Source organism: Cygnus olor, chromosome 11 (assembly GCF_009769625.2).
Source record: "Cygnus olor isolate bCygOlo1 chromosome 11, bCygOlo1.pri.v2, whole genome shotgun sequence".
NCBI classification, from domain to species: domain Eukaryota; kingdom Metazoa; phylum Chordata; class Aves; order Anseriformes; family Anatidae; genus Cygnus; species Cygnus olor.
This window is the reverse complement of record NC_049179.1, coordinates 501125-528472: the sequence shown is the minus strand read 5'-3', so window position 1 is coordinate 528472 and position 27348 is coordinate 501125. Positions and strand designations below refer to the sequence as shown.

The window sequence follows — 27348 nt, the reverse complement described above, 5'->3', positions numbered from 1 at the left end:
ATGTGGACATCCAGAAGGAAGTCCAGGTCCCAGATACAAGTAAATGGTTAGACCCATTGACTTAGGTGAGACAATGACAATTCTGGAAAGAGCCCAGCAGAGGGCCACCAAGATGATCAAGGGATGGAAGCACCTCTCCTATCAGGAAAGGCTGACATGTTCAGCTTGGAGAAGAGGAGGCTCAGGGGCGATCTTATCAATGTGCATAAATACCTGAAGGGAGGGTGCAAAGAGGACAGAGCCAAGCTGTTTTCAGTGGGGCCCGGTGCCAAGACAAGAGGTGGTGAGCACAAGCTGGAAGTCTGAGCATCAGGAACCTCTTCTGTACTGTGCAGGAGATGGAGCACTGGCACAGACTGCCCAGAGAGGATGTGGAGTCTCGCTCCTTGGAGATCTTCAAAAGCTGCCTGGACATGGTCCTGGGCAACCTGCTCTAGGTGTCCCTGCTTCAGCAGTGTTTTGGACAAGATGACCTCCAGAGATCCCTTTCAACCTAAACCATCTTGTGACTCTGTGGGGAATCCCATTGCCTGTGATTGCGCATGCAAACCCACACACGGAAAACAGCCATCACTGGGAGGTGACAGTAAGAGAGAGATCCACCCAGCATCAAAGGCCTCTTTCCAAAAGCTAGCCCATACTGGCTCAACCAAAAGTGACACACTCCAATTGTATTTCAATAATTATATGCTCACAGGGAATAGCATCAAACTCTTGGAAACCTCAGTTTGCACTGAACCAATCATTGTACCATTTGGGGTGATTTCTCACTACTTATTTTAGAGATTGTGTTGAAAAACAAGGTTTCTCTCACCTCCACTCTGCATAAATCCCAGTGATTTTTTATTTTTATTTTTTGACTTGACAATCACTGAAATTTATCAATGTAAATGCACAGAACATCTGGAATTAATAGTTTCAATTAACTGAGTTCATAACAGTGGTGCTCCAGAACATATGTCAGTGAGAATCAGATAAGTAATTTTTATTTGGGGGCTATGGGAGAAAGCAATCAGGGGTTCAGCAAATAAACCAGGTGTCTGTGAATACCTAATTATGGCACAGAGGGGAATGAACAGCTCTGGCCTCTTCTTTGTATGCTTCAGCAGAGCACTGCTGATTTCATTAAAAAAAGTGTGTAGGGGATATCCCTATCCAAGGATGATGCATGTCCATGGAGTTCCCCCCTCACATACTTGCACCTCCATCTGAGGTACAGAAGAAGTTTTATAATACTCTGGCTACACAGAGATTCTCCAAAAGATAAGAATGTACTCAATATAATAGGAATCTCCCAGATGTAGGTCAGCTAACTGCTAGCCTCACCAGCTGCCAACACAGGAGTCCTTAACCTCTGAGGAACGGGTGCGTTAGCCTGTTACGCCCCTGCGCCCCCTCTCTCAGTTTACGCTGCATGGTGTAACGCCCCACAGCCTGGCACTGCACATCACTGCCAACACATCGTGATAAACGAGTAGGACCAGAACCTAAAACATACGAAAATTAAGAGAGCCAAGGAATGCAGAAGTCCTTTAAATATGTTTTCCATTCTTAAAAATCACTGAAATGCCTTGTAATTAAGGATACCATTTACAGATTTAACTACGCAATTTATAGATAAAATAATAATTTATGTTAAATTTACAAAGCCCTTACAGGCTTTGCTTCTGTTTACAGATAAAAGTATCTGTAGAAACTGCTGTTGATCCAGATGCCTGTCTAGTACATAATACTTCACAGCCTTACAAAATGCTGTGTATAAAAGGATGGAAACTGCTTTTTGGCCTACTTTCTACACTGACATACAGAAGAGGAGGGATAGTCTTGTGGTTGAGACATTTGGCTGGGATTGAGATGACCTGGGTTCAGTTTCAGACTCTGCTACAGACTCCCTGTATACCCTTACACAAGTGACTTAATCTCCCTGTATATTAGCTCCCCACATATAACATGGGGCTGCCAATACTTCTGGACGCTGTTGGGTTTTTTCCTCTTCAGACTACACAGCCTTTGGGACACAGACTGTGTGTTTTGTGAATGATAAAGGGAGCCTCAAGCCGAGTTCAGGCCTCTTGGCATTACTGTAATAATATAAGAAAAGATTTTTCACATAACGTTTTTTGTACTATGACCCTTCAAGTTTATATATATATATATATATATATATATATATATATAAATAAAATTAATTGTCTGTTTATAGTAAAAGACCAGAAGAATTAGCTCCTGAGATTTTCTGTGCCGGGCAAGTGCAACAGCAGCGGAACAAATTCCACAGAGGAACTCATGCACAATCAATTAGGTCGTCTAATTAATTTTCCAACTCAGTAGATGCTATGAACTATTTTTTATGCAGAAATATATCTATACTGGACACACGTGTAAAAGCAATCCAAAAACTTTTAAAATCTTAGAGCAGAAGGACAGATGATATTTGCTTGAAGGGAATGGGCTGCTACATGGGAACAATGCCCTCTCATGTGGGATTCATATTTCTGACATGAGAGGAAAAAACACAGAGGGAATAAGAGTTATTTTCCAATTGACACGGTTGTGTGTTTAGCATTAGAGACTGGCTTGTTAATCAGTATTTAGAGTGATTTATGATATTATGTACCCCATAACTAGGGAGAATAAAAACACTGGCCACGTGGAAAGAAAAAGCAAAAGATGTGCTTAGAAAATACGTCTGAATAAAACAGGGACAAAATGTATGGATGTTTGTGGGATTTTTAAGCAGAGATGACATGAGGCTACAGCATCTAACAACAGAGATCTGTTTGTCCAGTCCTAATGCAGACAAACCTTCAATTAACATCAGCAGGAACTGTGTCTGAATAAGGACTGCAGCACAAAGTCTGAAACAAGTTGAAGAAGAGCGGCCACAGAATTTTATGTCTTTCTCACAGGGTCTTCAGCAGCAAAACTTTAACTGCTGCGTATTTCGCCTGCACTGCTTCTCCCATCATTGTGATTACCCCAAAATACTTCTTCCCCACTAACAGAATAAAGTGTGAGACTACAGTTATAACTGTGAAGTCTGGATTAGAAAAGTGAGCTGTGATATTTCTAGAGTCCTAAAGGAAACAATGTAAGTTATTGACATATACTTGGTAATCCATAATTATAGGAAAGGTGACACAGAAGCTCAACAAGACATGTCAGTCATGGTTTTATCACGGGCATTTCTATGTAAACATGGACTAGGTTTATAAATGAACTCAAATATCCTATAGCAAATAAAAAGCAATAACCCTAACCATCTCTCCAAACTGTAACACTAATCAGTTTTCAGTTAGTGACTCTACAATGTCCTCTGTTTCAAATGAAGTGGCTCCTAGATCAGACAAGAGGACAAGAGTAAGAAACAGCAAGCTCTGGAAAAGATGCACACTGCCTGTAGGAAGGGGAGAGCCAGTGCAGAAAGCCTTTAGGGAACAAGTGTGAAGGGAACAAGGATCCAGCAAATCAAAACAGCAAAAAGAGAAGAGGGAAGAAAAACAGGAAGGCAGCAAAGACAGGATGGATCAAAGCGAATCTAACACATGAGTGGGAGGCACAGAGACATGGAGAGATAAACAGTGGGAATCAGCAGACACCATGTGTGAGAAGGGTTGAAAAGGAAGGGAAGGAAAAGGCCGGCCGGCAGAGAGTTTCATCAGCCAACCAGGAGAGGGAGGTTTGCCAGGACAGGCCAGCCAACTAACTAGTTAAAAAGGAGGTCTGGAGAGCCAACTAGTGAAGAGCAGCCAGCCAGGCAAAGACATCCAGGAGAGCAATGTCTATCGAGTAGGATGGGAGCAGTCCCGGCTCCACCCAGGAGCTGGGCAACCTGCCACCAGCACCGTGACTTGCAGGGAGCAGCAGGCGTTAGTGGCGCTCACCTACACGCTCTGAGATGCAAAAAGATGCCCGGGAATTTCACAGCCATGTGATAAGAGTACCGCGGATGCAGTACACCACAGCCTCCCATCTGGCAATAAACTCCGAAATATTATGTATTAGCTAGCACTAGGTGACCACATGAATAAACGATTACATAAATTACAGATATTATCCTCATTTTTTCCCAAAGGGCTTTTTCTCCCTGCATCTTTTTCATATTCCATATTTCCAGTCGATTTCCATATTCTTTTTTGCTTTGATATTTTCAAGCTGCTAAGGTAAGAGGTATGTACCCCGACATTATTTATATAGCTCAATGTCATAATCCTAGATCAAGCAAAACAAATACCAGGCCAGTGATAAATGAGGTTATTAAATTAAAAAAAGGTTAGAAACCATGTCAAGGATGGCCTAATCCAGCTGCACTAACAACATACTGCTTAGCTGTTAAATTGGGCAGCTCTTATGTATCCATCTCAAAGAATAAAATTGAGGCAAAATTAGAAGCTGTAGCTAATGGATTGCTAATACTTGTGCTGTTTTCTGAAACATTTTTATACCGAAAGAACAATTGTATAACTGAGTTGGAGCTGAATAAACCATGGCAAGGCCTAATCATTAGATCTAAAACTCATCTTTCAAACCAACAGTCACCTTCTCCTTGGGATTGAGCAGAAGAGAACAGTACAGAATGGAGAGCACCTCAGGGTTTCCCTCAACTGCTAAGATGGGAGAGAAGAAGGGAAGCACGATGGACCTCCTGTCTGCTGCTGGGAGTTAAGATGGGCAAGCATACACAGTACAGCACAATGCAGTTTGAAGTTCCTCTGTGGGAGCTCCTGCATCTGTCTAAACTGCACGGTTTAGCAATTCCAGTGCCAATTTAAAGCTGTACCTAAAAATATAGGAAATATTTTCTTTTAATATTTGATAGAATGGGTACATTTAAGAATCTAGGTTGTCACAGATACACACAAGCATCACTCCCAGCAATGTTAAAGGAACAGCAGACTGTTCTGGGTGGTGTCTAAAGCTTCAGCTGCTTGCAAACCAGAACTGTGGAAAACTTTTAGGTGGTTTTAAAAAAATTCCCATAAAACAGTAGAAAGCTCATAATTTAAGACACGTTAGTGGGAGATAAAACTTCCTCACGATTATCAGAAGTATTGTGCACTATATCCAAAAGGTAAGTAAGATTGTTTCCAGAAATAATGTCTTTTATCCACATCACCCTTGTAAGGAAACATATATTTTAATAATTAAGCTTCAAGTTTCAACTACACTTGCAATAAATAAAATTTGAATTAGAAAAATGTTTTTAAAGCACCAAATAGTTTAGTCTTATAAAATAAAATAAGACTGTAGTGGTTAAGCTGCCTTACACATGAATGTTTTATTAGTGTGCGAATATACTATAAACCTAAATTATAAAGATAATGTAACGTAGCCCACATATTTCAAATTAGATAACCACTGGATGGAACTCCCTCCTGGCAGCACACCGGTGTCCTTCTTTCCTCCATCTCATCTAATTAAGAACTGCAAATTGGATCGGCATCTTTTAAACAGCTGATTAAAAGCCCTGTTCATAAAAGCGATATTGTTCATTTTTCACGTGAGCATCAAGCTAACGCCCTGCAGGGCAGAGAACCTGCTGCCCACCTGAAATCTGATTCTGCTTAGAATGAGGTGCAGAGAGCTGCTGGCATCCTGAGCACTCCATCTGCACAGCATGTCATTCCATGGAAAAAGGATGGCCCAAAACTCTTCCCCATCTACTCAAATGTGGGTACAACCTAAATCCAGCTGAAGCAGATGAAGAGCCCCTTTGGATTTGAAAGAGGCTATTGGAGGACATGTACACATGTATTTCTCCATGCATTAACCAATGTATATTGACACATCTTGCATTCAAGAAACATTGTAGAAATGAGAATATCAAAGAAAGATTGTGCATACAGCACTTAAACCCAAAAGAAAAGGCACACTACATTATTAAATAGAAAGATATTATATATTTTCTTACTCTTAGAATCTCCCATATTCATCACCTTGAAATTCAAAATTACTGTTAAATAAATACCATTCCAAATAACAGTATTTCTGTACTCTACAGCCACAGATAATAGCCTTCTTTGCTAGAGCTTGTTCATATTTGTGGCTTATGTCTTTGAGCACTTCTATCCAAAATTACTGATTGATAGTAATGCATGGTACTACAGCACAGAGCTAGCCCGCTTTCTCAAAAACCTCATGCTCTCTCTTGAAACCTGTCTGAAAAAAGCCTGCCTGTGTCAATTCCGAGGAAAAGGAAGAGAAAAAGAAGAATGATAAATGAATATACAAATTGATGCACAATGCAACTGCTCACCACCCGCTGACCGATGCCCAGCCAGACCCTGAGCAGCGGCAACCCCCCACCAGTTTTATTGTTCAGCAGGACACCATACAGTATGGAATATCCCTGTGGCCAGTGTGGGTCAGCTGTCCTGGTTGTGTCCCCTCCCAGCTCCTTGGGAGGCAGCCCCAGCCTCCTCACTAGCAAGGGCAGCGCACGAAGCTGAGTCCTTGACTCAGCGTAAGCACTGCCCAGAAACAACCAGAGCATCGACATGTTCTCAGCATTATTCTCGTCCTAAATGCAAAATACAGCACCCTACCAGCTACTAGGAAGAATATTAACTCTATCCCAGCCAAAACCAAGACACCCACCCAAGTCTTTGGGTGTCCCTTTCTTTGACTTCAGTAGGGTTTGGATCACTTCCATAGTTACTGAGAAGTTTAATCCAGACTTTGCTTCCCTGAACAATATAAAACTTCCGCCCCTGAATCTAAAATACTGCCCATATATTTGAATGTAAAACCAATATGCTTTTCTTGTTATTGTTGTTATATGTGAAATACATGCATAATCTACCCTCTGGTCGTAACAAAATGCAAAGTTGTGGAATAAATGTAATAAATGCATTGCCTGCAGGGTTTTGGCAACAGTTTACAGTAAGTGGCAAATCATTACTGGTTTTGACGTTCCCTGTGAGGTTAACCATCTTGACCTCTGCTGATATTTCTTTGGATGCAATGGCAGTTGCCTAGAAATTTTGTTTGTGCTCTTTAATGTAGAGTCATTACATAACATTTTATAAGATTACCCAAGTATTTATGAACAGGGAACAAAAGTCACACATGCGTATGCACAACAAACATCCTGTTTGTTTGAATGATCTCAGACACTAAAAAACACTATACTCATATCAAGAATTCCTTCAGAAGACAAACACAAAGAACAACGGCAGTCTCTCGACAGCGGGAAATGTCAATAATGGCTCCTGCAGCCACTCTCTAGACAACTATAAGTAACGAATCAAAACTATCTCCAGTCTTCTAAGTCTGTCCTCCACCACACTGAATTCAAAGGAAGTGTTTCGACTGATTTCAACAGGACCAGCACACCACTCCTGATATGTTTCGAGGATAGTTGAATCATTGGAACAGCAGCAAGACTTTTTATAGGAGTAACAAAAAGAAGTTCCTCCCAGCTTGAGACTGAACCGGACATCAACGACATAGGCTGAAGGAAGTTGTTATTTCTATTCAAAATTCTAAACAGCTGTTTTCAAGACAGATTAAAAGATTTTTCAATGTTTGGATTCAACTCAAGAGCTTTATCTAATGCATACTTTGTATTTGAATATTTGTTGAATTAGAAATTTAATAGAGCAGCTGAGTATTTTAAAATCTTTTGGAAGATGTGAAAAAGGGATGTGAACTCTAGCACACCCTGTAAAACATAAATTTCTTACCAGAAGAATATGTTATTCATGTGCTCTGTACATTAGGTCAATTATTACTCACTTTCTTTGGAGAACAACCAAGTGCCTCCACCCTTTATAACAGAGAACTATAATCAACTGTAGTAAGAATAGCAGAATTATTCTAATACACATCAGTGGCTCAGGCCCTAGCTGAAGAAGGCTTGAACAGTGAGAGACTAAGATTGATTTGCGATCATTTTTTTTTCTTGAAATAGGGGAAGAAATTAATGTTTTCTTATATACCCTAGTAAATAATCTTAATTAAAAAAAAAAAAGGAAAAAAAGCTTCTTTAAAAAAAAAAAGGAACGCTTTAAATTAGCCCTCCAATTTAAACACTTGTTACTTAATGACAAATTCCATAAACATTCTGATACCAATACTTATTCCACTGCACGTCTTTCCTTTCCACTAACCCAATTTAACCTCTCATCTTCCTTGGAGTCAGCAGCTGTACAAAGCAATTTTTTAATACTGGCATCAGCAAATGACTTAAGTGCTAGTGCTAGATTTAAAATGCCTTCTAAAAACATGACTTTTTGTATTGAATTTGGAACTGAGTCTGATACAACTTGTACTGTTAGTTTAATATAGTATCACCTTTCATGAAGCCATATCTTGTTGGGTTCCTGCTGGGACCTGAGAGCTGAAACAGCACAAGGTTTAATGCATGGCACTTCATTTTGCCCAGCCTGGCTCAGGCCAAGAGAAGCATTTCAAATTATTTAGATAACCACACAGATTAAATACCCAGCAAGGTAGCTTGCTAAGTCATTCATCATTTGCCATTCCTGGACTGTGCTTGCGTCTAGCAACGTTTTTACTAGAAAAGCCATTCAGATGAATGGAATGCACATCTCTGCTGGGTTTCCCCTGCCTAGGAAGCAGTCTAAACTTCTCAACCTGCCTTCAACACTCTCTTCCTGCATGAAAGCATTTGGCTAGACCCCCTCTGTCACCTTCCTCTCTCCTATCTTCTTCCCTCACCTACTTCTCTTGTTTTTCTTTGCAACTCCTCATAAATTTACATATTAAAACATACCTCTTCTTATTTCAATCCCTCAAAAAGCTCACAATAAACTGTCCTCTTATTACTCCTTTACTCTGTACCTCAAGGAACAAGTAACTGGGATAATTCACACTGCATGGTGCAATTCAATTCCAGACACAATACCTGCATCATTAAATTATACCTTAAAGGTTACTGGAGTGAAAGTGATCTAACATTGACTCTCCTTTCACAGCTACATATCAGTTCTCTCTTTTTTAACTGACCATTTCAATGGTAGGTCTTTTTGCCTTTAAAGCCTGCAGTCTGGAAGTCATTTTTGACCCTGTGGTTTCTTTTGAAGCCTGTATTAATCCAACTGTAAAGCTGTCATACTACCATTTTGTGAATCTCTCCAAGTTACCACCCATACTGTCCCACCGGGATGTGGAGATTCTCATAAAGGCTTTCATCATATCCCAGCAGGACAATTATAGTTCATTGCTTGCTGGTTTTACTGTTACCTCTTATAAACATTTCAAGCTCAAGTAGTACTCTGTCACTGTACTGCTCAGCTGAACTAAGACGTCTGGACATACTATTCCAGCAGAGACTAGTTCAATGGCCCTTGAAAAAGCAGTTCTCACTTGAACTCAGTTGAAGAAGGTGTCTCACTTTAAGATCCATCTTAATTGCACTTTAAATAAATTTTAGTGTGCTCTTCATAGCAAATGTTTACCGCTTCATTTTTTGTCCTAGTTCTCAGAAAGTTACACAGACAAAAGAGGTTTTGAGATCTTAAAATCCCCTCCTACTAAGGGACCCGGTTTCCCCCTAAATCCAATGAAATTATCAGTCAAGTTGGGAAAAAGTCTCAAAGCATATCTACGGTTCTGCTTATTTGCATGTTATTTAGCTGTATCAGTTCCAACGTATAAGATTTTCTAATTAAAATCTTATAGTGAAAAAGAAATTGTGATGGTGAATCATTTAAATGCAGCATTAACAATGTAATACTGCAAGTGCAGTAGGCATAACATGACAAGCCTGAAGAATTATGGCTGAGTAAATCACCTCTGGGGATTTCAGCTAATCAAAGAAGTCAATCAATAAGCAAGAACAAAGAATATTTTCCTCACTTTCTTGTTGGCTTCTAATTTTAACTTCCTTAGAACATGAGAAAAGCTGAAGAAAGTAACCAGTCATATTCCTTTGTGCAACATCTCGTCTTTTCTGATTTGTGATAGATTTTCTTGTGTAACAGGCAAAGGTAGTGCACTACTAAAGGCCTGTGAATTAGGTTTGGTCTCCCCATTCTTAGGGCTAGGACCTGAAGTAACATCAAAGCTCTTACAAAGCACCACTGAGTTAGCATAACAGATCTTAAATCACTGAAAAAAAATGTTGGACAGAAGATTTTATCTTCCTTATTCTCCTCTCACTTTTTTAGAGAAAAAATATGAGGAGGTCTATAGGACGTGTCTAATGCACAAAAGAAATTATTCTTTAAGCATTATGACTAGATTGCAGCAGCCCCAGTATGAAGCCTTACATAGGTTTGATTCTAGATTGGACTCTAGCTAATGGGTCTTCCCATCTTTTAAGTGACAGAAGTATAGCGAGTGTCAAATGAAAGGAGGAAAACCCCCCTGCTAGTTTTTCTGTAGTTACTAATGCTACTAGAAATTAAAACCATTCCCTATCCCACACCCCATAAACCAGTGTAATTTTGTCAGCTTGTATTTTTAAATGAACTGTTCCATTTTTAGAATTTTAGTAGGCAAGTCCACTAGAAATTATCAGTGTAACATGTGCTTTCATTTCATAGCTCTCAGTTAATCATTGCCACAGGACAAACACCCTCCAGACAGCAGAAAGCACAAATAAATAAAACAGACAAACAAACAAAACATGTAAAACATCCAGGATTATGAGTGCTTTGACGCTGTTAGCCCTGGATCTTCCTTAAATCCCTGGCAGCCAGGAGGGCCAACCGTATCCTGGGGTGCATCAAGCACAGCATTGCTAGTCGGTCGAGGGAAGTGATTGTCCCGCTCTACTCTGCGCTGGTGTGGCCTCACCTCGAGTACTGTGTGCAGTTCTGGGCACCACAGTACAAAAACAATGTGAAACTGTTGGAGAGTGTCCAGAGGAGGGCAACAAAGATGGTGAAGGGACTAGAGGGGAAGACATATGAGGAGCGGCTGAGGGCACTGGGCCTGTTCAGCCTGGAGAAGAGGAGGCTGAGGGGGGACCTCATCACAGTCTACAACTTCCTCGCAAGGGGGAGTGGAGAGGCAGGCACCGACCTATTCTCCGTAATCACCAGTGATAGGACCCGCGGGAACGGTGTGAAGCTGAGGCAGGGGAAGTTTAGGCTGGACATCAGGAAGAGGTTCTTCACCGAGAGGGTGGTCGCACACTGGAACAGGCTCCCCAGTGAAGTAGTCACTGCACCAAGCCTGTCTGAATTTAAGAAGCGTTTGGACTGTGCACTTAGTCACATGGCCTAAACTTTTGGGTAGACCTGTGTGGTGCCAGGATTTGGACTTGATGATCCTTATGGGTCCCTTCCAACTCGGGGTATTCTATGATTCTATGATTCTAAATGGCTAACAGGTTTGAATGACACAGTTGGAGGTGCTACTAATCACAGCTTAACACACATTTTAACACATTTTCCACAAGGTGATTGGATATAGGCCTAGGCAACCTGCTCTGGCTGATCCTACTTGAGCAGGGGTGATCTCAAGAGCTCCCTTCCACCCTAAAGTGATTCTGTAAGATGAAAAAATCTTAGAAATTATCCCTTCTCTCTCCAGTAATTCTTAGTAATTCTTCTCCATCCAGCCCATGGAGTAAGGAGGAAATAACGACAGTACTGAAACTCCTGGGGATCACCAGGTAAACTTGGCAAAACTTAAGTGATGAGGACAGGGCCATTATAAAACAAGACCAGCACCATTCAGTAAGGCAGGCCTACTCGACTTAAATGCTCTTTAAAAAGTCACTCACTAAGTTAAATATTCAGAAAAGCAGTGCAGAGGTCCCTCCTTCTTAATGGGACCTGAATTACATCACCATGAAAGAAAATTAGACTATGGCAGAGCAAAGTGAAGGTGAGGCTGCAGTTATGTTAATCTACCTGTGCTAGTATAGCGTGGGTAATACCAGCAACAGACGCATAGTAAATGTGTAAGATCACAACCAAAAACCAGGTGCTCACAGGTTTCAAATTTCTGTTCTAAACATATCTGAATATGTAAGTATGTATATGTGTATATATACCCACACACTTTTAATAACTTTCATTCTTTTTTAAAAAATGCTTCTCTCTTTCTCCTTTACATGTCTTTTTATAAAGAAAAATGTTGAATCTTTGTTTCTTTCATAAAGAAATTCCCCCTTTTTCCAAAAGAGATTTTCTGGATAAGGAGTACAAAGCTAGACTCCGTTTTACAGCAGAGCAGAGTTTGGAAAGTGATTCTTCCTCTTAAGGCTCCTTTCTTTTCAAACCTTATTTAGGCCTCTTTTCTTTTCCTACAGCATTTCTCCAGAGTGCCAAACCGTACAAGCTGTCACCGAAAAAAATTATAAAAACCACTCAGTCATTATTCCTGAACTTCTTAAGGCCAATTGGAAGCGTGAATGTGACTGTCCTTACAACTGCTCTTAGGTAGTTATTTCCTATAACTTTTTGCCACTTTTATGCTGAGATAGGATATAAGATATCTTTCTAAATGTAACAGAGATTTCAACAACTGTTAAGAACACGTTGCAAGAAAAATTACGTGTGACAAAACAGTTATACTGACCATTTTGAGCACCTCTGCTTAAGATGTATTTTCATTAGCATTTTGTAGCTGACCTACATAAAAGAATTGTTTTTCTTGGAAATGCCCTTGTCAGTTTACCCTTACATTATGTATGATCTATGATGTTTTAAAAGAGGTTCTCTTTTCTTTGTTAGCACTGCCCATCATGAAAGCTTTAGATCACTTAAAAACAAACAGAGGAAAAACAAACTCCTAACACAAACTTGACTTAAGGAATCCGATGTACTGATATTTCATTTTTTCTGTTGCAACCGTAACAAAATTTTTCAGCTTACCAGCTCAGTAAGAAAAAGGGTATGAATGGAAAAAATTTATATAAATTTTCAGGGTGATTCACAAGGAAAACATTTGTTTTCACTTTAACAAATCAAAGAATTTTAGGTAGCTCTGCTTTCTTGTATCAAAATATACTGTGGTCCAGACACAGAGGAACACTTTTCTCCATAAATGGCTAAGTCGGCACTGTTAGCTAAGTTCTCAACTTCATTTACTCATTCCTTGTATTATGTTCAGCTCCAGGGTCACCATTTAGGCAGCACCTCCTCTATCGAAAGCTCCATGAGAAATTGTTTGTGCTCACTACTTTATGTTCTAAAAGTTTTGTAGTGACCCACAAATTGGGAAATAGCTGAAATTTGAAAAATGGAAATGTTGCAATGGCACTAAGAGCAAGAATGGTTTGAAGACACTTGTTCTGAAGGCTTTAAATGCAATGCTATGCAGCAATGATAACTAAAATCAATAAAAGCTGACTCAGTCTTTCAGCACAGAAAAAAATCTCACTTTCATGATACATCAGACAGATTCTTCCCATTTCTCTCTGGAGCTCTGCAGAGTGCAAATCTGGCAGTGCAGGCCATTCAGGGAAGATACATCTTTCAACTGCTTACACTGTATATATATGTCATGTCTGTATTAGTGTAACATCCTGTAATCAAACAAACATAGACATCTCTTTGTGTATGTAACTTCAACAAAGCCTTCTGATGAAAGCACGGGCCTCCACTCTTTATTTCTTAAGACACCACAAGGCAGCTTGCAAGCACCATGCATGAGCAAAGCCAATGCAAGGTTCCGTCTCTGACTGCAGAAAGCAGAACTGAATTTCTTGTGCAGCAAATGTGCCTGCAGGCTGCCAGCACACCTGGAGGTAGGCGTTGGCTGCAGCGACCCAGCTGTCTGCAGGACCGGGAGAATGATCTCAGTGATTCTCATGTGAGTCCCTTCAGGACCTACATGCAAGACTCACATCTCACAGATTGAAACAATGCAACTTTTTCATTCAAACATTTGTAGTGTAATTTATTAAATCTGTTTGTATTAACATATGCCATTACCACTTAAAGAACGCTTTTAGTTCTACCTCAACCAAAGCATGGGCTCCTCAATTTGTCATTAAATTTGTATGCATCTCCACTGTTACAGCTAAAATCAAATCAAAACAAAACACAAAGTCCAAGTAATACCTTACTGCACATCTAAAGGTCAGTGCCCTTAGCAGCCAATCAAGAAGGCATGGAAATACAGAGAGGGCTGCCAAATAGTTGAACGAAAACTTTGGATTTGGATTTGTTTGACTAAAATCAAAACTCAATTTGGAACAAAATGTAAATGTTCAGCTTCATGTACAAAAGTTGGAGTCCTTACGTCTCACAAGAGACCTAAGCCCATATGTACTGAATCATTTATGGATCTTGATTAAACTTTATGCATATATCCGAAGGAACGTTTTAAAACATGCTATGTGGTATTTTCAGATGCACAAAGGATAGAGCAAGCAACATACAGCTGGTTAGATAGTGTATTTACAAGGAGCAGAACAATGGATAAAAGCCTTCACATACAAAAGACCCTAAAAATGCTTTTTGGTGTTAGATAACAGACTGAGCTTAGTACTGAGTTCTGATCCAAAGATCTATTGATTATATTGCTAAGCATTATAAATGTTCTTAAATCACACACAGTAATTCTGTAAAGACTGACTTCCTCAGCATTAAGCTGCAGCTTCAGTTTTAAAACGCAGAAAAACTCCTCATCTATTTAACTCAACTTCTTTTATAGGAAAGATAATCCTAGGTGCTGATACTGACTTTTTGTTTTAAAACTCAAAGATATCAAGGGTGGCAACGTATAAAAATTGCGTTAAATAAAGTAAAACATGACTGTGACTGAACATATTTAACTTCTGCCTGAAGCCATGTTTCATAATCAAGTTATAAAATCAGGGGAAAAATAGTGTGCAAGAATACTTATTCCAGGCCTTCAAGCTTACCCATCCTTTTAGTTTGCTGTTATAATACTGTACACACTGTATTCATGTTACAGGGCTGCAGAAACTACACGTCTATGTCAACAGATGTGTTTCTTGGAAGACAGCTACAAAAATCAAGTTTATTCAAATGTTTGCCAGCTACCATATGCTGCAATACTACTTTAAATGCAACATAAGGCTTTGGGAACATACTTTTACTGCTATCTACACTTTGTTATTTACTTTCCATTTAGACTAAATACCAGAGACGGGGCACACTAAGGGGTGCAGTGTCCTCTTTGTGAAAACATTCTACCCGTTGTAGTATTTAGAAAGAAAAAAAATATACACAGCTCTACACTGCTCTCGACCACTTTCAACGGCTGCACTTTAATAGTGAGACTCTGGGAAAGATATTTTTACATATGGCATTAATTCTGGGAACTTTTAATAATGGCCAAATATAATTAAAAATTAGGCAAAAATTCCTGCCATGGAGAGAGCAGTACAGAAACGACTCTGTTTGAAGAAAAAGCAATCATTTGCTCATATTCTGAGTCCAGAAAAAAACAAAACACAAGTGGTATATTTTTAATATTTGAACTCCATCAGGCCCAATTCGACTCCTATGTGAAGCGAGTGGCAAAACTCCAAAATGCAGCAGGATTGAGCCCCTGATGTTGTCACAAACATTCAAATAAACAAACAGGGCTGTAACACATTCTAAGCTTCCACTGTGTTCCTCTAACTGGATCCAGACAGAAAAAGAAAAGCACATTTCATTGCATTTTTTCAATGCCAGACCAACAACAACATACAATTTTATATTCTATGGAAGTGACCATATTATAGTATAATTATCCAAATGTCCAAAGAAAAACAGATTCAAAGAAGTCAAGTTTTTATACACTCATTTGGAAGACATTGTTCTATCAAATCCGATAGGGATGTCTGATCTCTCTGAGGTTGGTAATATCAATTCTGCCTCTAGACTTTTATCAAATGCATGATATAGGGATTTAGATGCCCACTTTGGGGTCATTTGAATATGGCTAGCAAAATCCCCCAGGCTCTTTTTACAGACAATAAAAAGTGCTGTCAATGTTCTGAATTATCCTCATGGGAACCTAAGCTAAGTCTCTGCCCTCATTCTCTTCAGAGACTCTAAAAGGAACTGCAAAATCCGTAAGTAACTCATGTTATTCTGTGTTAAAAGACAAATGGTGTAAAGAAGGCATCCAGTTTTTAACCAGCAGAAGAAATTATCCTTTGCTTGCATCTTAATTTTCTGTTACCTGATTTCTTTTCATTAAAAATATGATTAAATGATATGCTTAAACCTGAGTGCACCTCTTGGAATTTAACTGACTCTGAAAGCTTTGGCCAAAAGCCATCAAGACCCTTAAGCATTTGTGTTATTTTAAGAATACTGACATCTCAGTTTTGCATTTAAATGCATGTCAAAGCCCGTCACTGGATCACAGCCAGCGAACTCAGCACCTTCCAGAATGAATAGTTGAAGTTCAAATTTTAACTGAGTCAATATCCATGAAATATTTTCCTTTCTGGACTAGGTATATTAAATGTGTCTTAAATTGCTCTAGGAAGCATTTCCCAACTCCACTATATTCTTACTGTATAGTTTACGTCAAGTTCACCTTTTTGATGAACACTATCCCACAGAAAAAAAAAAGGTCTATTGTATTTATAATATGCCTGCACATACTTGACAGTATGCCCAAGAAGCTTCCCCTGCTCTGGAAAGGCACCAAACACCATACGTGACAGTGTAGGAACTACTGATACATGTGTAAGACTTGACCATAGCGCAGCTACCGATCCAGCTCTGACACCGTGTATCTCACTGGTAACACAGTACGCAGTCTCCCAGAACACAAAGAGGAACTCCACTGATACTAATGACTCTAAACGTTCATTTTGCTCATGTAAATAGTGTTTTATACTATCATTAACACTTCTAAGCCACACAAAAAGTAATTTGTATGCTGAAATTGTACCGTGCTACTCTCTGAAAGAATGACTGAATAGATACATAAAAGTACTCAGGCCACAGATTTGATGGTGCTCGCTGCACTGTGAAAGAAGCAGGTCTTTTACCAGATAAGCTCTTTCATTACACATGTATTTGAAGCTACTGACCTTCACAGAAGTCCTGCAAATCTTCATTAACGATCATATGGTCAGCATTTACTGAGGTAATACCAATTAAGCTAATTTGTATTACAAATATGGGCCAAACATATGGAAAAACTAGTTAAAACAGTAGACACAGAACACCGCAACATGCTGCTGGACTTAAGAAGCTGGCTCAAACTTTGATACAAGCAACTGGAACGTTTTCATTGTTTTCCGTATTGGATTATTAGAATAATTCCTATGAATTTGGTTGTCTCAACATTGTTTTATTCAAGACAGTTCTAAACTATGACACACGCAGCAACGGCTGGAATATTCCTTGGTCTGTGACATACGTGCCACAAACACCCTGTGACTGCTACTATTAGTCAATGTTCATAGAGAAAATCACTGCGTGATATGCAGTAGTAAATTACTTACATCACTGTTAGCATGTGGCATGGCACAGCCTAGAAGTCAAACCACAGCCAAACACATGGGGAATGTGCATGCCACAAAGTGTATCACTTCACATTACATTTATATCCAGAAATGGCGTTTTCACAATAATCTGCCTCTCCTACTTCTCCCAGAAATGGGATAACTTAAGAGACTATTTCTTTTATTTAATTTCCATTTTTTCCCGCTCCACATTCAGAGAAGCTTTAGTTTTGTTTTGTTACTTTAAAAAAAAAAAAAAAAAGACAGCTTTACTTTGCAAGGCATGAATCTTGTCAATCTATTTACTGGATAACATCCATCTACATATACATCAGAAGCCCACTAGGGAATGTCACAAATCCACATAACATTCCAGAGCTAGATTCAAAATATGGACCTCTTTTTTAGCTGACAGATGTGTAAAATCATACGCAGCCAGACAAATCCCTGATGACTACACAGGTGCATGTGCTGAACAATGCAAGTTATTCCTACTAAGATCAACATTAGCTTATACTTGAAAAGTTATCTTCAGAAAACATTTTTCTGATGGGATAATGTGATTCTGCAACCAAAAACCACCACACCCTTTTTAGAGGAGGGGAACATATTAGCTCAGCTAGGTAGAGAGGCTGGAGGAAATCTCTGTGAAAGAAGCCAACTTTCAGAGGTTTTCTGGGAAGATATGACTATCATTTGGCCTCAATACTGCAATGAGCTTAAAACAGAAATACTACAGCTCATTAATGCCTATTTTCTCTTTTACTGATAACTATAGAATAAAAAAAAGTGTTCTAAGTAAAAGCTGCTAATGGATGATGCATTTAGATTACAGATTTCCACCTCGACTGTGTTCAGTAACATGTATGGGATTCCATGGTGGTATGATTTGGCTCAAATTGCTTTGTGCCACCAGTTTCTCACTCCACCTGACACAAGGCAGGAGCCCTGAGGGACGGGACTGAAGCTGATAGCAGGCTTCAGCCTTGAAACTTGCCCTAACTGCGTCAAGTGAAATCAGCCCAAATTCAGGCAATGTAAAAGCAGCTTTGAACAATCCTCTTTAGAACTTGCACACTGCAGCTCCTCACCAGACTGAAGGCTCAAACCCTTCACCCACGGAGAACAAACAAGCACTCACTGCTTGAATTTCAAAGCCTTTGCAATAATATTCAGTACAATCATTACCTATAAAGCTTTTATTCTATGCAAACTTCAGACTTTTAACCAAAGACACTTAACATTTTCCATTCCTCTTACTCCTCTCCAGTGATGAGATCACGAGGTTCAGAACAGAGCTACTCCTCAGTCTTCAGAAAAACTTCAGCATCAGTTTGAACTACTACAACATCTGAGCGGACAACTGGCAAGACTTCACACAATGCCAACAAAACAATTTTATCTGCCATACGGAGTGCAGCAAATACCTGCTTCATCCTACTGTCTGCTCTAGCCCAGAATGAAACGTTTTTGTCCCCTACTATTTGTTGTTCAGCATCACCACCTACGCTGCCCTTTTAGAAACACCAGCCATCACTCCAGCTGCAGTACCAACAGCAGTGAGCACCTGGCATACTCACTGCCAGAAATTTCGTGTGCTAAACACATCCTGTACATGCAAGCCCAAAATCAGGTCAGTAATATCCATACTGTCCCAGGTTCACAGATATGTAACACAACCTATTGTATGGGTAGTATGTACAAATTTCCAAAGAAACAAATCAATCAATAACTCTATCAAATGAAAAAGTGTTATTTTAGAGATTACAAAACTCAACAGAAAGCTTATACCTAAACCTTGATTGCTGTATCTCTCTCAAATGAACCATTAAATTGGTTTTAATTCCATGGAAAAAAAAATGAAAACAATATACCAGGTGAGGCAGTTGGCATATCTGTCAGCTGTGATTATCACTATGGATACACAAAAAAAAATAAATTCGATAACAATAAAACTGTACAAGATGGAAATAAGGCTTGAATGAACTCTGCCAAAAGACAACATGCCAAACACAGAGGCAACATGCTGCTTACCACTGGTAAGCAAATGTATCAGAGAGATACGAGTTTTTCTGATGACTTAAAAACTGTTCCAAGTTTGTACAAAAACACTTATCTATATATTTATTTATTTATTTATTTCACAGCTCTCCCACTGGAATGTTTTCATAGCAAAAAATAAACACAACAAAGACCCTAAGCAGTAGCATGTGTGTTTCATCCTGGTGTGTTACATCTGTACTTCACATTCTACAAGAATGTCAGTCCTATTTTACCTTACTAACAGACAGCAATACAATATTACTACCTAAATCTGTGGTGGCACTGGTATATTCAAACTACTACTAAGCAAGTTTGAAAATCAAATTTTTTTCCACTGCTTCAGGGCACATACCTCTTTCACACTGGGGTCCTGTAAAGCCATAGGTGCAAGCACATCGGTTCGGAGCCACACATCTCCCTCCATTTAGACATCCACTTTCACAGACAGCTGTATCAGAGGGGAGGCAAGAGTAGTCTTTATTGAGTTATTTCCAGAAAGACAGGAAACTACATACTTGACCAGCTCAGGTAAACTAGCAAACACTGTAAACATAACAGGCCAGGATACATTTTTTCCAGAATCTACTTCTGATCTTTTGCTATTTCCTGGCCTCATTAGTATAATGAATTCATCTTTTCAAGGGAGCATAACATAAACATACTAACAAGCACAGCTTCTCCAACCTCTCAGAGTCTCTTTGATGACTAGACAATTCCGTAACTGCAAAATACCATCTTTCAAACTTTCAACGAAAAAACACTGAAAATGTAGAGATTGCAGACAGGAACTTAATCTCTGAATCCTCTGAATTGTTGCCTATTCAAGCACATTTAAAAATGTATTTGCTCCTCTACCATAATAAAAAAATAACAATCCAGTGTTAAAAGGCTTGTTGCTGATGCTTAATAATTCATGATATCAACTACGACAGCAAAACGTAATCAATATCTATTTTGATTTAGTTAATCCAAGATATTCTTCCCTGTACTAACTACACTGTGATAGATGCCAGTTTTTCTCATAATGAGCTTCAAAAGCAATTGCTCTCAAAGATAATCAGAAAAAGGAACATCCACATGAAAAAAGGGTTTTTTAATACAATTTGATGCTCTTTGAGTAATGTTATTCTTTGTTCCATTTCACATTTCACTTTAGTAGAAAGAACGTTTCCATTTATCCTCTTTTATCCACTTGATATTTCACAGAGAAGGCAGAAATACAATTCTTAATCCTTTCACCATGTGATCCTCTTCCAGATTATTAGTGCAAATTCATGGTCTCAGTGAAGTTCATTTTAAGTGCGCCATTGACTTTGACAGAGCACAAAAGGTTTTCATTAAATAGGCTAAACACATTTTCCCTGTCAGACCAATAGTTCACCAGATAGCAACATGACAGCCTTGGTTAAAAGCAGCGCCTGCATCCTTATTTGAGTTTCTTCACAGCATTCCAGCCAAGAAGAACAAGACTACGAGAATCAGGCTGGTAGAGGCTTTATGCAGTGGATCCAAGAATGCTCTTGGCTCAGGATTGATTGAGGAAATCGATCAATTTGAGAGTCTTGATCAACTCCATCAAGATAACATCAAAATAAGCAAGATTCCTAAAGTGTAATAGCTAACTCTGAGGCAAACCCTTGAAACAAAAACAAGGATTTGTATTAAGGAGCTCAATTTTGTCTATAAGACAAAAACTGAATCCTATATAAATTCTTTATTTATGGCCTATTGCTCTAGAGAATGTAAATGCCTGGAGGTCAACGGGAATTACAGTATAGTGAGAACTACAGGATCAAGTTATATCCAATTATTATGAATTCACATGATGTTTATTTTAATAGTCCTCATCAGAAAGAATTCACTCGGCACTCATTACAAAGTCATGTGTTTTCCTGAAAAATTCCACTGCACCCGATCAAAAACAAGCTCAACATCAGTTGAAATTTAGCGTTAAAGGGTGCCCAGTTCACACAACCCAGAATTACTTAACTGTACGCAGTATCTATACAAATAAAATGTACTTACGCTGTCCACAGTGTGTTCCTGTATATCCCTTCTGACAGAGGCAATGGTCATCACTGCAGCTACCTCCATTCATGCACCGGATGTTACAGTGTTGTACTTGAAAGGAAAAGAGATTTTCCTCAGTTAAGCCAAGCCAGGAAGAAACACTTAACTGTCTGCTAAGGGATTTTTAGGGATTGATTATATGAACTAGAAAGCAGTGCTAGAAACAGAAGATGCATATTTTAAAACAGATATTTAAAATGGCAGTACAGAAAACAATACGAATTTACAGTTCCTCAGGAATACAGGACATTGTGCAAGAATTTGAAACCACCCTTATTCATTGAAGTCAGCAGCATTTCATACGAGCATAGATATGCAGAACTCATCTCCTAGTTTGCAGTGGTAAAAAAAGACCATCAGTAATGGGAAAGTATTAAACTTCTGGCGGATACCGCCAAGCAGAAACAGAGACTTATCATCTGAGCAATGGAAAAGGGAAGCATTAAAGGGAAGGAAATAAGAAAGCTCCTGAGGACAGCCTGGCTCTGCCAGGACACACGACATAAGAAATTGATCTGCCCAGGTAGGACTTCTTGCACAGAAAGGAAAAGTAACAGGGCACTTCTTTCTGTAGGCTTACCCCATCACCACATAAAGCTGCCACCAGCTCAGTGCCTGTGGCCTGAGGAGCTTACAGACAGCACTTCCCCAAAGTCCTTCCTGCAAAGAAGAGAGACCAGGGAGCAACACAGCTCACTCTCCTCAGCAGCAGCCCCACTGTTTGTTATGATTAACACACAGCCCAAGTCCCAAGCCAGTAAAGCATAAAAGTGTGTGCTGTGTTTTTCTAATAATAAGGACAAATATGTTTTTCAACCAGAGGTCAGGAACAACTTAAAAGTATGTCAGGCTTTTCATCAGGCACAGAGAAACAGGCAGGTCTCCCGATGAAGTGCTCCTCACAGCTCCTGCTGCCTGACACAGCTGCTAACAGGGGCAGGCACTCCAGTACACAGCCAGGAAATGGTTTCCCTCTTAACAGGAACCACATGAAAGGCTCCTCCCCAGACAGGATTACGGACAGATCAGCATTTTAGTAGGTTGTGATGGAGCACTGGATACCTACACCATGCTGTCTGAAATGTTCAGGACTGAAAAATACAAATTGCATGTACTGCCAGAGGCTGTTGCTAACAGGTGCTGTGCCAACCACTGAATTTTTCCTGTTGCACAAAGCCCTTAAGCATCATTTGGCTTTTTACAGTTCAAAAGTATGTGCATGGAATTTAATTTTAATTTTTAAGCAGAATTAATAATTTTAGCAGTATTGCCATCTATAGCAATATGAATCCACAAAATATAAATTGAACATGCAATTGGAGAAAGGATTTTAAATAATCTCTAGCATTTAAAACACTAGTACACTTAATTCTTCAATTATAAAAGTAAGACTATCTTATTTCTTATGTGTCTCATATTTATGATACACCTTTGTTCTACTTTGGATGTCCTTCAGGAAACAAAAATGCGCTAACATTCCTTAAAAAAAGTAAAATTGTCTGCAAATACAGAGTGAGTATCTGGTAAAGATTTTTGGACAATGTCCTAAGTAGGTCAGAAAAAGGTATATAGTTACTTTAAAATGTATAGTTCAACTTAGCTTTATACAATCTTAGAAAAACAGAGGGGATTACAAAAAGCATAGGAAATGATATCATCTGTCAAGCAGGGAAGGAACTTAAAAACCACAAACTGATTTCAATTAGAACAAGCTATGCCAAGAGCTAATTTCCATTCCCACATGAAGACCAAAGCCATTTAAATAGTTTGAACTACATTTGAGATAAAAAGGTTAACAGTAGCCTATATGATGATTTTCATATTATTTGTTCAAGTAACAGTAAAGTATATTTCCCCATTTTGGGATAAGGAGTGGTTTTGCACATAACACACACACACAAGTTTCCATAATTTGTCTTACTGCTTCTCAAAGAAATTTTTCCACAGTAAAATATTTCTTCCTCCTTTTTAAACTAAAATCATTATGGAAGATAGCTGGGATACCCAATCATAATTATTAAAATGAACCATTCAAATCAGTGAGCTTTCTACCTTATAACTATGTAATAAAATCAGTGACATAAAGTCAGTAGGCTATTTATTTTCTGTCCTCTTTTGTGGGAATGTTGAAAATAGTATTTCCAAAATCATACTAACTATTCTGAAATATTGACCTTCCAGAAGTTTATAGAAACGCATGAGAAGGCTGTCTGGAGCTTATTTGAGGATTTTAAGATTGCATTTTTGAAAAGTATCATACGAATGCAGATGCAAAGTCTATTCTCAGTTATATCAACAATTCCATTAATGTCAGTGGAGATATTCCATTAAATGAAATAACCTATTCCAAGGTATCACATTGACTGAGACTCAAGGAAAAATCACGGGAATTACCATAAGGCTGGTAAGTCAATTCATATAGCTTTGCACGCATAGGAAATGTTAACAACGTTAATACATTATTGCTCTTAATAAATTTTCGTTCTCTTTCAGGTCCAACTTGTAAACAGCCTGAACTGGAAATTTCTGAAGTCAAAACAGAGGTAACTGCAGGAATGTAACTTTATAAACCTGCAAAAAGATCCAGCAAGATCTAACATACACATACACTCATTGTGTGGGCAATGTTTGTACTGACTATCCAGAGTGAAACAAACTACAAGCTGCACACTTAAACATAACAGTTTCTGACTTTCTTAGTAAATTCTCAGCAAAATTGAGTAAAAACTTCATCATACGGAATATACCACATGACAACCACTCATGAAACATTCATGAGATCACTAAGCAGCCAACAGGTAAGCTGCACACTGTCAGCTCAGCAGTCCCAAACTAAAAAATACAAGGGTCTGTGATCATGACGTGAGGAAACATAATGGAGCAGCACCCTGGCACCTGGGGCCCAGGGCACTCTGCAGTGGCGGGTACTGGCAGGAGCGGCCGCCGCTTGTCTCTCTGTGCCACTGAAGAGGAAATGCTCCCAAGCCTGGCCATGCATGACACAGCTTTGCCTGCCAGGAGCTGTAAACAAGGAATGATGGCCTCATCACATCCCAGATGCTCAGCAAGCTTTCCCTGTCGAGTGACTGACTCAGGAGATGGCAGCTAGTAGCAGGCTAGGATGCCGGGCTGCATCCCCGTGAGGCAGCAGCTCCCCAGGGGGCTGCGTAAACCCACAGAAGTCTTGAAAACTCTGGAAATGTTCAAAATTCAAGACCTTTTACCACCTCTGAGAGCAGCAGAATAAGCGAAGGGACTGAGCTCTGGGGTTTTGAGCAGACACCTTGCATCCCATCCCAGAGAGTGGCCTCCTGGGGGTGCAAACCTGAGGGCCTGGGCTTGGGGCCCCCAGAAATGCTGGGCCTTCCCATCCACAGCAGGCATTTTCTGAGGAAAACCTCAGTACTATGGCTCCACCAACACTCATGGACTGACCATCCAAATTGGCTCTGTTCTCAGCTGGTGCCTCTGAAGCCACTAGCAGGGGGAGTGGGGCAGGCCCCATTTTGCATTCAAGCGGTGTAACTGGCCTGACAGGAGGCAGCTCCCCTCAGCTGCTGCCCTCAGTGCCCACTGCATCCCTCACTGCCTCTGCCATGGCTTCCACCTTCCAAGACAGCCGTGTCAGCGAAAGTCTGCTCTGCCTTGGCCAACCCAGGCCATTCTAACTTGGAATACATTTGGAAGCAAGACCAGCCAGACCTGACCCATAACCCTGTGGGCAGCAGAAGGCCTGCAGCCAAAGGAGAAACCATTCTCTTCCTCACTTCTCCCCCCCTCCGCCCCAAGCTCCCACAGGAACAGAGCTATGACTCCAACAACATGGCAGGATCTTGGCATGTGTCTGCAGCACAAGGAGGAGCCAAAGCAGCCATGCCCTGGGTGGTTCGGGAGGCAGCAGTATCCATCACAGAGCCGGCTCCAAACAGGGCAGATGACTTCCCCCATCACGTGCACTGCAGCATCAGAGCCACACACAGCAGGTTGGGGGATGCCTCCATACGTGGCAATTTTATCTCCTACTGTAAACATACCCAAAATTTCAAGAATTACCCAGAGATAACCACTGCCCAGCCAGCAAGTTCACTGATGTCATGAAAATCTATGCTGAGAAAACCACCCATTGATCTTTTCAACCATGAATCAAATTCCTAAAGCTGATTAGTAACCAGAGAAGTCCCGACAGTTGACCTGCGTAGGAATCAAAGTTGGTGGCTATGTTTTGCTTTCCAGTCTGCATTAATTATTTGAGTTCAGCAGGCTATCAGAGCTATCGTGCATCTGGTGTCTGCCTGCAATTGTACACAATTTAAAACCTGTGACCATTACTAATTCCTTAAGTAATGAACACAGATGTAGCTTAAAATATCCAAAAGAAGACTCAAACACATCTCACTATCAGGACCCATTATTTTTAATTGTGTCAAGTCCCATTACTTTCACTTGTACCTCTTATTTCTATTTTAAATGCAACAAACTTGTTGAAACCTGAGCTGTAATGCAATGTCTGCACACAGAAAAAGACAATTGGCATTCATCTATCTGCCAATATTCAGGACAACACACATAAATTAGCACTCTTTCCATAGTGTCACCTTCAGGTCTGAAAGAAAAAGAAAAAAAGTATCTATGGCACTACCCAGATTTTTATGCTGGATAAAAGGAACTGATAGATCATTTGACGTGATTCATTCGATCTGGTAATCACACTAGCATATTTGGTATCATCCACTTTGATTTTTTGTATTACTTTAGAAGAACTTTTTCCCATTTGTTAAAACATAATTAATAAATTGGTTTATGAATGCATATTCTGACAAAATATTAGTTGTGGCCAATGCAAGCTGACAGTAACCCTTTGATGTCAAACAGATTTTTTTATGTTTATGTTTCTTTTGTTTCCTAATAGCAGATCTAAGCCATTGTGGTCTGTTGTGTAAATATGTATTCATGGGTTTTGTCTACAGTGCCAACAGAGCAAATGACTTTCAGAAAGTGTATGTTCTATAAGTCCTAATGAGGTGCTGGGTAATAAAAGTTATTACACAAGAGTGCACAGAGGCAGTACAGTCATTTCTCTCTACAACAACTGAAGACACTTTTTCTTTTAAAATTGGTTTGCTTTACTAAATAAAGGTGATGTGACCACACACACAAAAAATATCTTAAGCTACTGCATATATAAATGAGAAATAAACAATGTATTTTTTACACCAACTGCTGAATGTATTGGTATAGTGTACAGAAAAGCAACATTTTAATGTAGGCCTTATAAACCGAGGCAGCAGTATAAGGAAGATGATCTTAGCACTGATTAAAGCTTTTCATTGGTAGAACACCTATACTTAGAAGAAGTAATTAACAGTAACCAAAATAGCTAACAGGTATAATCTTTAGAAGCTGCTTCATTAAAAACTGTAGTGAAGTCGTTTTGTGACCATTTATCTATGCACACAACTCCAATAAAGGCTAAAACTAAAGAGGTCAATGGTAGAATATGTCAGAAGAAGAACCACAAGAACAACTTTATCTTTACTCATACTCTATTTTTCTTTTTAAGTCTTGACTCATAAAATACTTCAGTGTGGCCTAAAACAAAATGAGGTAATACTAAGGCCCACTTGTTCCGGCCTTTTACAAAGGTGCCAAAACACGAAACAAATGTAGTAGGGATATATCTCTTCTGTACTCTGAATGGGACTTGGGAGAAAGTCATGCTTTCCTTTACTAGATTACAGGATTAAGGAGTGTGCACCTGGTAAAACAGTAGCTGCAAACCCAGGCAGGAATGAACAACATAGACATTTCTTCAGCATTTTGTACTCTTTCTCCTTCCAGTACTCTCTGGGAGCTTCACAGCTCTATACGCTCCTCATGCCAGCCTCTCA

General features: G+C 39.5%; 1 protein-coding gene across 6 annotated transcripts in view; it reads right to left on the bottom strand.

Moving 5' to 3' along the window:
• The window catches only part of FBN1 (fibrillin 1), a 156514-nt gene that overhangs the window by 113230 nt on the left and 15936 nt on the right, over positions 1-27348 (bottom strand). For 5 of the 6 annotated variants that reach the window (XM_040569672.1, XM_040569675.1, XM_040569674.1 and 2 more), the window contains exons 5-6: positions 21416-21511; positions 19743-19838 (exon numbers count right to left, since the gene is read on the bottom strand). In XM_040569672.1, coding sequence (XP_040425606.1) covers positions 19743-19838; positions 21416-21511 — 192 coding nt within the window. Of the gene's footprint in view, positions 1-13433; positions 13551-19742; positions 19839-21415; positions 21512-27348 lie in introns of those variants that run through there. The other variant, XM_040569676.1, reaches the window with a different exon arrangement.